This window comes from Vanacampus margaritifer, chromosome 7 (assembly GCF_051991255.1).
Source record: "Vanacampus margaritifer isolate UIUO_Vmar chromosome 7, RoL_Vmar_1.0, whole genome shotgun sequence".
Classification (NCBI taxonomy): Eukaryota; Metazoa; Chordata; class Actinopteri; order Syngnathiformes; family Syngnathidae; genus Vanacampus; species Vanacampus margaritifer.
In genome coordinates, this window is record NC_135438.1 from 18796990 (window position 1) to 18810863 (window position 13874).

General features: G+C 37.5%; 1 protein-coding gene across 2 annotated transcripts in view; it reads left to right on the forward strand.

Moving 5' to 3' along the window:
• The window catches only part of nt5c2b (5'-nucleotidase, cytosolic IIb), a 33231-nt gene that overhangs the window by 15043 nt on the left and 4314 nt on the right, over window positions 1-13874 (forward strand). Inside the window, exons 4-15 of one of the 2 annotated variants that reach the window (XM_077570790.1) lie at window positions 7313-7430; window positions 7596-7691; window positions 7832-7923; window positions 8017-8074; window positions 8644-8737; window positions 10214-10267; window positions 10369-10452; window positions 10667-10708; window positions 10852-10959; window positions 12776-12842; window positions 12916-13086; window positions 13308-13359. In XM_077570790.1, coding sequence (XP_077426916.1) covers window positions 7313-7430; window positions 7596-7691; window positions 7832-7923; window positions 8017-8074; window positions 8644-8737; window positions 10214-10267; window positions 10369-10452; window positions 10667-10708; window positions 10852-10959; window positions 12776-12842; window positions 12916-13086; window positions 13308-13359 — 1036 coding nt within the window. The other variant, XM_077570791.1, reaches the window with a different exon arrangement.

A 13874-nucleotide genomic window follows, 5' to 3' on the forward strand; every position in this document is an offset into this window, starting at 1 on the left:
AAAATGCTCAACTTTATTCGTCGATTAAAAGGTGACTAAATAAAAATGGGATGAGGTTGCCTAACTATGATAAAAACTAACAAGTGTGATTGAAATTGGACTAAAACTGAGACTAAATAAAAAAATTGCTGATCAAATTAACACTAGTTGCTGGCATGTAATGTATGTGATTCGACTGTCAGTGAGCATCACGCTCATTAAGCATGAAAATGCAAGAGGAATTCACATTATATTAACAAGGCAATTTTGTACTTAACAAGAAATCGTTTTAGTAATGGTGATTTCAATCCCAATTGGGATTAGTATTTTTTCCATAATCGTCCAATTACTTAAGTGCCCTGTGACCAGACCAAGGTGTAACCTGCCTCTTTGCCGAAGCCAGTTGGGATAGGCTCCAGGTCATCTGTGGCCGTAGTGATGACAAGCAGCATAAATGAAATCAATTTAGGTTTTGTTGAGCAACCTTTATGGTACATACGTGATACTCGTACACATGCGGTACTATTAATTATTTCCAGCGGAATACATTACATTCACTTTTACAGCTAACTTTGAATGTTTCTTGAAGTCGACCATTTAAATGTCTCTTTTTGAGAGCAACATGTGAGAGCAAGAACAAGTTAACATCAGTCAGCCTTATCTCACAGTTGCACTTTAATCCTCCAGAGGTGATAGGGAGGAACACGTGACGGGTGTACCAAAGGGTTCGTCCGTCCTGTAATGATGAAACTTGAAGTTAAAAACAGGGATTCTCAGTCGTGTTACTTGCGTCTCTTCTAGCCTCGAGATCCACAAATGAGTGACGGTGAACTAACGTTACATGAGGTATATCTGGTTGTTTTTTTGTTTTTGTTTTTTAAATATATTTGTATTAAATTTTCTTGAAAACTTCGTAGGTGACGGCCAGTTTACTTGGGTGGCCCGCCCAGGTATTAACATGTTGTGGGAAACACTGCACAGAAAACAAGTATAAATGTCAGCATTGTTTGGCTGTCACTACTGACTGACTGAATATTTTTAGAATTGATTATTCTATTGATTAATTGAATATCCAGATGTAATTTTATTTGCATTTTGGTTTGTGTAAATGTCTTACTTTTATTAAACACAAAATATAATCACTTTGATTTCATGAAGGATAGTTAAAAAAACAACAACAGAATAATATATTACTGTTGAAAGGCTGAAATCAGGATTTGGACCATTTTAAGTTAAACAATGGCTGTAATTGATTACTTGATTATTAAAATACTCGATTAATTTGATAATCAATCATTTGTTAATTAATCTTGACACCTCTGGTTCATTGTGCATTCATACTGAAGACATTTGGATTTTTGGATGGCTGGATCCATGGATGGAAGCCTGCTTGTGTGTGTCTGTGCGTGAGGGAGTTAGTCATGTGCATCCTGTCAGTGGGAGAAATACGAGAAGTAAAAGAATTCTAAGGAAATCTTAAGCAACAGTCCCACCACTTCCAGTCCATACACCAAAGCCCTTTGTCGAGTTTGCTGTCAATAGTATGAAAATTACTGCCTGACTGTGCGGCTTTTGATGCAGCAACAGATCTACAAATAACTTGGCAGACTACTGTTAGAAATCAGGTCAGCCAAAGTTGCACCTGAAAGTCAAATACGAATTATACATTGCAGTATTGCAAATAATCTTCTGTTTTTAAGTCTTTGCTTCTCTAAACCAATACCTCCCAATCAGTCGTTTAATAGTGCACAGGTACCGGTACATGGTTTAGCAAGCCTAGTCTTGCGATTATGTAATTAGACGTGCCTCACCTCATAAATGACAGTCCTAACGACCAGCTTAAGATATGAAATGACATGCTAAGTTGAGGTTTGTTCATGTCAAGGTCAACATGTTGAAAAGGACCTGGCAGTGAACTAGAGAAAGCGAGGACGGTGATCAGAGAGGTAACCGAGGGCAAACAACTCTTAAAATAGGTTTCTTTGTAGCGCCCCTGAGCTTCGGGAAGAATATGACGAGAGTTTGGTGCAGGGAGGAAGAGGAGGGGGCGGAAAGGCAATGTAATTGGTGTGCGCTACTGCTCTGGGCAGAGGGCCCAGACCCTCTGTTTACTGAAGGACCACAGCTGGGGCTGAGAGACAGATGGAGGGTTGAGCTGCAAAAGGTGACGTGGTTCTAATACAGAAACAGGCTCAGGATTAGTCAGCTTGAAAAACAACAGGACCAGTACTAATTTAAAGCATCATTCTGGACAAAATTATTGCCACACCTCTGTTAATGAAATTATAATAATTGATAGTAATAATGTAATAGTAAAATAAATAATAATAGTAATAATACAAAAAAAAAAATCATATTAACCAATGAAAAACAGAAGAGAAGTCAACCCCCCCAAAAATTATTGACTATAATATGTTCTTTGCAGCCCCACTAGTCTAGATATGGTATTCTGGTTCATATTGTGTTAGTGGAATATAAGTTAAGCAGCAAAATCCAGGTTTTTATCAATATCAGACGGGGGCCATTTTGCCACGTCTTGTCGAGTGAAAATGGCATCACAGTTGCTCGGGTCTCAGGTAAAATCCAATCATAGCTCAGCTCCAAAAAACAAGTGAGCTGTGATTGGTTGTTACCTGAGCCCTGAGCAACTGTGAGGTCATCAACAGTTGACAGCAACTGGCAAAATGGCTGCCCCCTGAGATGGATAAAAACGGCTGGATTTTGCTTCATAACTCATATTCCTCAAATGTAATATTGATCAGAATGTCATGTTTAGATTAGTAAGGTCACATATAGCATATTATTGTCAAGAAATGTTTAACGTTGACTTCCCCTTTAAGAGAATCACCGGTATTTAAAATCATAATAATAATCCAAGGTTAAGGACTATCAAGATACTCTTGAGAGAAATGTGTTGCCCAGTGTCAGAAAGTTTGGTCTCAGTCGCAGGATAATGACCTAAAACACAGCGAGAAACACCTGTCAGAAAATAATCGGCCCTGGCATTTTGACTTGGAGTTTAGACCTTTGTAACTGAAAAATCATTTTAACTCATTCACTGCCATTGACGGCTATAGACGTAAAAAATGCATTTGAACTATTTCTATTAGTTTAACGATCTAACTAACTAACTATTTCTATTAGTTTAACTTTTTTTTCTCCCACTTTTGTTAATAAGAGTATGAAAACCTAGAAAAAAATGATTGTACATTTAGAACAGATATACAATTTGTGATAAATCGTGAGTTAACTAGTGAAATCATGCGATTAATTACGAAAAAATTTAATCGCCTGACGGCCCTAATTTTTTTATAATGTTTTCAAGAAAAAAAAAAAGTACATTTATTTTTAATTATCTTTTCTTTTTTCTTTTCTTTTTTTTAAAAGAAAAGATTAATAAAATTCGGGGTGTCAGGCGATTATTATTATTTTTTTATCATAATTAATTGCATGGCTTCACTAGTTAACTCATGATTAATCACACATTTTATATCTGTTCTTAATGTACAATAAAAAAAATCTAGGTTTTCATACTCTTGATAACAAAATAAATAGTTAAAATGAATTTTTGACTTCTATAGCCGTCAATGGCAGTGAATGAGTTAATAACATCCACAGTCAGAAGTTCATGAAATAAAAAACACACATATCCAGAATCTTGCTCAACACACTCATAATACAAGCACGATCGAGTCTACATAAAAAGTCAGCTTGAAAAAAATCACAACGCCACAAAAATCTCACAATCCTATACAATAGGTTTCTTCTTGCTTGTGTTATGAATGTGTTGAGCAAGGTTCTGGATATGTGTGCATTTAATTTCATGAAACCAGAACTGTGGATGATTTGATAAACAATGGCCATTTTGTTTTCTTGCTACTGTAATATTTGACATCATACAAGCAGAAAGGGCAGAAGCTACAGCATTTCGCTTTTGTTATTTTCTTTTGTACCATCCTTCCTAACAACCCCACCAGGAGCCAGGAAGGCAGCCATCAACACAAGCACATTCTCCATTTTATATTTATAACATGTGACATACCCTTGTCCCCGTGTCAGATAGCATTTTAATCCTCCGCCGGCCTTTTCTGAGCCTCGTCTTAGTTCTAGTTTAGTCCTGGGGGCAAATATGTAACTGTTGGCGAGGATGAAAGTGGACTCATCAGCCTGCTCATCTGAGATTCCACTGAAAGTTGGGCCAATGCTCGTTCTCACACCTGATCAAGTGTCCTTGTTGATTCATGCGCAGAACAGCCTGGCTTGTGTTGATACGAACACACGTGGAAGTACAATGTGTGTGCGTGTGCGTGTGAAGGCCAGTGGCTTCATGAGACAGTGTTGGTATCAAAAGAGTGAATCAACACAGCACAATCCGGAGTGGATAATTCCACTTTAAGAAGTCGCTTTGTACTTTCAATAGAATGTTTTATGTTGCCATGGAAGCATAATAACAAGATCATACATAACATCGGAGCCAACTGGGTGCTTGGTACAAGGGTATGGTAGTGTATCATGGTGTTTAGTCAGTACATCATGATCACTTTTACCGCTAGATACCATGTATGTTTTGACTGAGCAAGGCATCATTTAGAGCAGGGTTCGCCATTTCTGGTCCAGGAGGTCCGCAGTCCTGCAGGTTTGACGTTTCCGCCTACCAACTCACTTGATAAGATCAGGATCGTTATCAGGCATGCTGGTGAGCTGATTATATGAATCAGGTTTGCTCGTGGGCGGAAACATCTCAAACCTGCAGGACTCTAGACCTCGGGGGCAGGAATTGGTGAACCCTTGGCTTAGAGCATTAGAGCATGATTAGCTGATATAACACAGGTAATGTCACAAGTCCCTTCCGTATTTATACAGTGAAAGAAGGAGGAGTTAAAAACACCTGGGAATATTAATTGATGAATCCCTTAACTTTAAATCGCATGTACTGTGCCTTGTAAAAAAAAAGAAGAAGCTAAAACTGGATTTTTACTTAAGAAATATGTTTTTTTTTTCTTTTAATGTAAAAAAGTGTCTTGTCGCTGCAACTTTTTTTTTTTTACCTGTTTTCGACGATCTTTTATATGTGCATTCCTCTGCATAGTGTCTCCATCAAATAGATACTCTTTATCATGCATCCCTGAGGGTTATTACGAATTGTAAAACTCTGACTCTCGTGGTCGAATGGCCTGCATTGTCGACCCGCAGACTAACTCACTGGCACACCTTTATTTATAAGGCAATTCTTGGGCTGCTTCCCCTCTATCTTTGTGTTTTTATAAGGCACCGGATAGTATTCATTGCGTTCGCAAGACCTCTTTTTGTTCTCTGCCCCAAACCACCAATTAGCCTGGAGTCTTCTGCAAAATGACTTAAAGCTCAAAGAACTGGTGTCCTTAAATGTTTTTAAATCTTAATTGAAAGACATGGAAACAGCTTCCATACAGTGTCGATGTTTTTAGCTGTTTGAACAATTTTATTGATCGTTTAATCCAAAATGTTGTACTTTGTAACTTTAAAAAAAAAAAAAAAATAATAATAATAATAATAATAATTTTTTTTAATTTGTCCCACTCTACTGTATGTCTGTAACTTTGTGTTCTTTTGTTGCTGTCTGTCTTGGCCAGGTCTCTCTTGAAAAACAGGTTTTTAATCTTAATGGGACCAACCTGGTTAAATAAAAGTTAAATGAAAAAAAAAAGTTTAAAAAGTATTTTCAGTGTAAATGTAATGCACATTTTTGAGTCCAGAATAATGTGTTTGAACAAATCTCATTAATTGAATAACTTTTTTAAACATATTTTTTAAACTTCATGACCCCCCCCAAAAAAAACCCAGTCAGGTCGCGCAACCAAATGTTCATAATCTTTGTTTTCAAATAATTCTTAACTAAGCCATAGGGTGTCACACTAATTAACACATTGTCATTGTGGGATAGTCAAAAATTGTGTATACTGTAAGTGATGTCCATTATAAATGCATTGAGACTGGGAAAGCATTATGTTAAAGCTTAGCTTTAACTGCAATTGCAGTGTTGCGCCATTATGGAGGCGCTATGTCAACAACAGTGCACCGGAAAGTCCTGAAGCAACAACCTGAACAAGAAACAGCTTTCTTTTTTTTTAACTCATTCACTGCCATTGACGGCTATAGACGTCAAAAATTCATTTGATCTATTTCTATTGATTAAACATTTTTTCCCACTTTTGTTAAGAGTATGAAAAGATTTTTTTTTTTTATCGTACATTTAGAACAGATATAAAAGTTGTGATTAATCGTGGGTTAACTAGTGAAGTCATGCAATTAATTACGTATTAAACATTTTAATCACCCGACGCCCCTAATTTTTAATAATATATTTTTTTAATCGCGTCAGGCGGTTATTTTTATCTAATTGTTATTAATCACAAGACTTTAATAGTTAATTTTATATCTGTTTAAAATGTACAGTAATCGTTTTTTCTAGGTTTTCATACTCTTGTTAACAAAAGTGGAAAAAATGTATTTTTGACGTATATAGACGTCAATGGCAGTGAATGAGTTAAACTTTAATGTACCGAAGAAGAAACAGATCATGGTTGTGAGGTGGTACGCTCCAGCCATCGCCAAAGTCATAAAAACACAGTATATACAATAAACACAATAGTGTTTTACAACATCGCTAAACTATATTTACAATTTAATATGTCCTAGTGGATTAGTTTTTAATGATTGCAAAAGTTAATGCCAACTTTGTATTCATATAATTTCTCATTTCTAGTCCCTGATCGTAAAATGGCTGCAGGAGGGCGGCCCATAATAGTATAGGTCACTGCCGCGAGTACTGATACCTTAAAATAAGCTTGGCATTGGCACCTTATCAATACTTGGTATCGATAGTCACCCATCATAGTCCGGATGGTACCACCTCTGCCTCATTTTGAGCCAGGAAAAACCCTGAGTCTGCTTCCAAATAAGGAAGTAACAGATGTCATGCGCTGCAGAGCAAGGCAAGCATTTTCTGCTTTTGTTTTGTTTGGCATTTCTGGCCTGAGACAGCTATTTCTGTAATGTGTGAACTCTGACCTTAGTTGTGCCTGGAGGAAAGTGTGTGACATGACGGGCGAAAAGCCATAGACGATAAATGGAGCCACAATTTCTATGTAGGGTTGCTATCACCTGTGTACTGCTGCAGACAGAAGATAGCAACCAACAAATCGGAGTAAATGGAAAAATTGCTTTTGAAGGGCGATTTTGGGCAGGCGTAACATACGTACGTACATGTTAATCTTGAGAAATGACGATAAAATATAGAAGCGTAATTGCGTTGTCCTGTTGACTAACTGAGATTTGCGTGTTTGCTTTCTAGTGTACAAATCACCCGAGTATGAATCGCTTGGATTTGAGCTTACAGTGGAGCGGCTGGTTTACATCGGTTACCCACAGGAGCTCTTCAGCTTTGTCTACGATCCATCCTTTCCTACCAGGTGGGCCCGACTGCCACTTCTTTGGCATAACTAAGACCTCTGTATGACCTTGACTCGGCTCGAGCTAATGTAAAGAGCAGCGGGGCAAGTGATATTGAGTCTCAAATGAAATGAACCGAATTGAGAGATGACAGCCATTAACAGTACTTTTTTTTTCACTTCCAGGGGCCTTGTATTTGACACGATGTATGGAAATCTGTTGAAGGTCGACGCCTACGGTAATATACTGGTCTGCGTCCATGGATTCAACTTCCTCAGAGGGTGAGGCTTCTGAACATTCATCTCTCCTCGTCTCTGAGGAAGATTGTTAGTAACACTGTCAGGTTTGTGGCCTCATACGGTATGTGTGCCTGCATCACCACCCTCACCAGCTAATCTGAATGGGGTTCCATTTTCCCCAGCCCTGAGATCCGAGAGCGCTACCCAAACAAGTTCATTCAAAGAGATGATACAGAGCGCTTTTATATTCTCAACACACTCTTTAACCTGCCAGGTACGTTGTTTGCACAACAATGGAGTGGGCTAATGACAAAAAAATATCAGCGTGTGTGATGTCTTGTGACGGACATTGTTATCTTTTTTTTAGAGACCTACCTCTTTGCGTGCCTAGTGGATTTCTTCTCCAACTGTGATCGATACACAAGGTGCGAAACTTTTTTTTCTTTTTTTTTTCTTTTTCTGGAGAGCTCAGTATTGTTCATTCGGTAATGTTACCGATTTGACATGTCAAAAAGGTACGAAACTGATTATGGCAATGAATGTCATGTCATGCAGCAAGCTGCTGGGCGCTGCCATGTGAAGTGACTCAAAACAACCTTGGACAAAAGAAACTCCTGCTTGCATGGAAGTCAAGCAGCCAATAAATACATTTTGCTTTTCCCTATTTGTAAAACTAACTTTAGAAAGAGGGGGAAAAGTGAAATAAACATTGGATGCTAGCATTAGCGGCGTGTCCAATGTCCTGTACATTTCTTGAGAATGTTGCATGGTTTTTGTCCTCTGAAACCTGGTTGTTGGTCTTTTAGGGGAAGAATGCTTTCCTGTTTGGCTGGGGACCCCTCCATCAAGGGAAGGCTATCCCATTTAAAAGCAAACGAGCAAAAAGACAAACCAAGAAAAAAAATAATCTAGAAATGTTTTGGAAAACCTTCTTGTAAATATTCGTCTTGTACAACAGCCGCATATATGCGTGTGTCTGCTCCTTCCTCCTCAGCTGCGAAACCGGCTTTAAGAACGGCGACCTCTTCATGTCGTACAAGAGCATGTTCCAGGACGTTCGCGATGCTGTTGACTGGGTCCACTTCAAGGTACGGTTTGCTGTATGTGGAAGCTGCAGTGACAAAAATAAAAAAGTATGTGAACCCTGCTCTGTAAAACCTGATCAGTTAGTTCCACTCAAATGGTTTTGAGGAAACCAGTTCCAACCATTTCATCCAGCCATCCATTTTCTGATTCTTTCAAGTTTAATACAGTAACACAAACAACTTAAATATTACCCCAAAATATTTGATTTGACCACAAATAACTCATATATTTATTAAGTAACACAAGTGAATTAAGTTTTGCTCATTATGCAAAGTAAAAAGGAAAAAAAGAAAAGAATGAACAGCATTAAAATACTCCAAAATTTAACATCTGAGTTATTATTACGTTCTGCTATTTTATTATTATTTTTGAAGATGTACTGTTGGGATTTACATTGTATGAAATGACCTGTGTTTCTAACTAAATTGGTCAGAAAATGTAATATCTTCATCAAGTCACAGTCACAGTACTACTACACAGAAGGAAGCAAACACGTAGAGAGGAAAAGACTGAGAAAACAAAACTACACCCTGCCTGGTGAGTTATTTTGATAAACACATCAGCTATTGCTGTGTTGTTGTTTTTACAGGGCTAAATGATATTTCTACCTACATTATTCACCAAATCACTGGGCTAAATGTACTTATTTTTATATTTAAGTGTTATGTTCAAGTAGCATGTTGAGACTATTTATTCACATGCCTGTTTAACATTTAATAATAATTTAGATGCATACCATCGAAAATAATTAATATGGATATGATGACCTACTTTCCTATGGAATGAATGCGTATTTTTGCAATTTTATGCTGTGTCATTGTAGTGGACCAAACATGGACAAGGACACCAGACAAAGAAATCCATTTAATGAAAGCAGAAAAAAAAAGATTTAACAAAAGTTCAATTTTCAACTAATATCTAAAGTTTTGCGCCTAATTTAAAATAGGTCAACTTTAACATAACCAAACTCAAACCAGACTGACCTACAGACAATCAACTCGGGTAGCTTAAATGGGGGTGGACTAACCTAAATGAACACAAGAGGGTGGTATGACAGCAAATCAAGCAAAATTGCCAACTTCATTAAAAATGGGAAAAAATAAGCAAAAATAAATATATCAACACTAAACAAGTGAAAACTGAAACGCATTTACTGCTGTCAACTTAACTGTGTTTCAGTACCTGTTAAGTGTCACAGTTTGCCCGGATCATGTTCATGATGCACATAATCACCTACTGGTGGCAATAGAGAAAATCCATTTTAGGAGTTAGTCTTTTATGATAAGTACAGCAGTAGTCCAACCTCATTTCACATAGTTGAGCTTTCACATCTGGTTAATTTGGTTAGTAGTTGAGGGGAGTATAGCATGTAAGCAGCACGTTTGGTTGTACTGTATGTGACTAAGAATATCGTATATAGTATATACATATATATATATATATATATAGTATAAGTTTTTACGTCTTTTACATTTCAGGGGACACTGAAGGAAAAAACGGTGGAGAACCTTGAGAAGTATGTGGTGAAAGATGTAAGTAGTTTGTATTCATCAAGGCGACCCACTCGAATCTTTGAGGAGGCTTCTTTGTAAAGAGCTTTACCGTTCATTTTGTTTTTCTGCATTCCCACCAGGGAAAGTTGCCTCTTCTCCTTAGCCGGATGAATGAAGTTGCCAAGGTGTTTTTGGCTACCAACAGTGACTACAAATACACTGATGTAAGGAAGACCATTAATATTCGCACCATGAGCCACACCAGCTACTTGTTGGCTAAAGCACAACTGTATAGTCACCAGTCACAATTTATTTATTTACTGCAATAATAATCATTTTGAATAGACGCATTTTAGAGGTTTTTTTTTTTTTTTTTTAAGATGGTAAAGAAATATCCATAAATTAAAAACCTCTTGATGGATTTTGCTTTGTTCACAGAAAATCATGACTTACCTGTTTGACTTCCCCCACGGTCCAAAGGTAAATATCTTGTGTGAGACGTAACTCTTAAACAAATCCATACAAGATAAGCAGGCTTGTATATTGAAGCCAGCCATCTTAAAAAAAATAATCCATATGATTGTGTGACTTTCTGCATGTGCGTGTGTTTATGTCCACATCAGCCTGATACTTCACACCGACCGTGGCAGTCTTACTTCGACCTCATCCTGGTGGATGCCAGAAAGCCGCTCTTCTTTGGTGAAGGGACAGTCCTCCGACAAGTGGACACGGTGAGGAGACATCAAGCTCACACAGTTTGATGACGCAATAGAAATGCACCACATTTCAAATGAATTAGTTTATTAATCGATCAAGCCATCAAATCTTCATTTAGACCCGGGATGCACTAAGAATTTGGCCACAGAGAATTTTGGCAAAAAATGACCCAAAAGTGCATTTTGGGTTTTGGTCCAAAAAATGTTTGTCACCAAAACAACAAGGCTGAAACAGGATGTTGTGATAAAGTGTGATGCAAACGAAAACCTTTTAAGGGACTGCTGGGATTGGGCTTAACATCAGCACTTATGTAACAAGTCTGAATGCCGCTATGTGTGTATGCAAATTATTTTTCTCAATAATGTCAGTGCTAAAATTCACCCTCCTAAAAAACTTAGAAGTGATTGAAGTTTTTTTTTTTTTTTTGGGGGGGGGGGGGGGGTAACTGCTTTCAGCACATGTTAAGATGCCCACAAATTAGGTGGAGACTGATTGATTGATCAGCCTGATGACATCAGTGAAGGGACGGGGGCAGCATTTTACTAGTGTTTCCTGGTTTGCTTTGTCCACGTCCTGTTGTGTTCAAATGATTTTTGAACATTTGGGCAAGCCTGCTTATTGTCTATTACGGTATATTTATTGTTTAAATAATTGGTTTTATTTATTGTTGTGTGTTCCAGTGGAATATTCTTGAGAATTAAGTTATTCACTCTTAAAAAGAATGTAAATCAATTACTACTAATATAGTGTCAAGTGAGTAAAGAGCAGGGGTCTGCAACCTGCTGCTCTTGAACCTTTAGTCCCTCTGCTGTGGCTCCCTGTGGACAAAAATTAGTAAAAAGTAAAACAAAAAAAAATCTTACATATTTAAAATTTTTAGATAAAATATTGCGATTGGCTGGCAACCAGTTCAGGATGGGATAGGCTCCAGTGCCCCCCCCCCCCCCCCCCGCGACCCTTGTGAGGACAACCGGTTAAGAAAATGGATGGCTTGGATGGATAAAATATTCTTTAAATGAATTAATGACTTAGATTTTTTTTTAAGAATAATTAAATAATCAAAAAATGTCAGACTCCAAATTTGTAAGTAAATGAGACAAATGGTAGATGAAAAAGTTTTTAAGAAAATACCTATAAACATGTCTAAAAATTGACCTTAAAATAGGAAGAGGAAAAGCAGAAAATAACCATATAATGTTGTCTATTCAATTTTGCAAAAAGGCAGAAAAGAAAAATGTCTAAAAACAAAGGAAGAAATCCCAAAAATGACCATTTAATGTTCACAAAATTGCAAAAAAAAATAAACACTGAATTTTTTTTAAAGGCAGAAAAGAAAACTTTAAAAAGTATGTATAAAATGTCCTAAACCAAAAAATTTAATCCCCAAAATTACCATAAAATGTCCACAAAAATGTCAAAAAAATTGATAGCAAAAAGGCAGAAACAAGTGTTGAAAAATAGCCATAAAATGTCCAACAAATGAAGAAGATTGAAGAAAATTGCCAAAAAGGCAGAAAAGGATTCAAATGTATGAACTATGTCTGAAAGATTACACACACACAAAATATCCCAAAACTAAAGACGCAAGGTAGAATAAAATGAATCTCAATGGATGCTGCATATTTCCTGTTATGGGGCAGCTCTAATCCAGACAGATTTTTTATTTATTTATTTGACCTAAAATGGCTCTTTTGACAAGAAAGGTTGCTAACCCCTGCTATAGAGCAACCTCAAGGTTTTCTTTCTTTTTAAGTACAACTTCCCCCGTGTGACGCATCGCGAAATTGTATCTAAAACCCAATGACTTAATGTATTTGAAATTCTCCTCAGACCACAGGGCGACTCAAGATTGGCACCTACACAGGACCCCTGCAGCACGGTATCGTTTACTCTGGAGGTAAGACATCTCACGTGGTGTCAGGATGTTTTGCGCTCGCTCCCTTGTGTGATGTCGCGATACTTCACCGCAGGTTCCTCAGACATCGTGTGCGACTTGCTCGGGGCCAAAGGCAAGGACATTGTGTACATCGGGGACCATATCTTTGGAGACATACTCAAGTCCAAGAAGCGCCAAGGCTGGAGGACCTTCCTGGTCATACCTGAGCTTGCCCAGGAGTTGCACGTGTGGACCGACAAGAGCTGTGAGGCCGGGAGAAAAAAAAAAAAGAAGCTTTATGAACATATTTGTTCCATTGCATTTAGTGGAACTGAAATCTGCTTGGCCTTGACCAGCTGAAATAACATTGTAATGCGTAGCAGATGATAAAATGAGATTAGGCACATGACTTTTGACATAGTTATTGTCACGATCATGCACATGAGCAGTGATGCTGATAATGTTTTGTTTTTTTTCCTCTCTCAGCTTTGTTTGAAGAACTGCAAGGCCTGGATATTTTCTTGGCAGAACTCTACAAGTAAGACTCTCGAACTCTTCCAAACCTCTTGCGCTGATTCCACCGCTCTGCAGAATTCGCATCTGTTTGTGTGTGGGCACGTTTATCACAAAGTCCTCGGGGTCGAGAGTGTAAAGTCTAAAGGAGCGGGCTGAAAAGCTGCGTTTGCTAATGCGTCAGGCTCTTTAGCAAACTGATAACACCCCACCCACCCATTGTCTCCGAGCTTAACTCATTCACTGCCATTGACGGCTATTGACGTCAAAAATGAATTTGAACTATTTATATTAGTTTAACATTTTGTTTCCACTTTTGTTAACAAGAGTATGAAAACCTAGAAAAAAATATATTGTACTGTACATATCAAATATCAAATTTATGATTAATCGTGAGTTAAACTATTGAAGTCATGCGATTAATTACAATTAAAAATTAGGAGCGTCGGGCAATTAATCACAAATTTTAGATCTGTTCTAAATGTACAATAAAAAAAATTCTAGGTTTTCATACTCTTGTTAATAAAAGTGGAAAAAAAA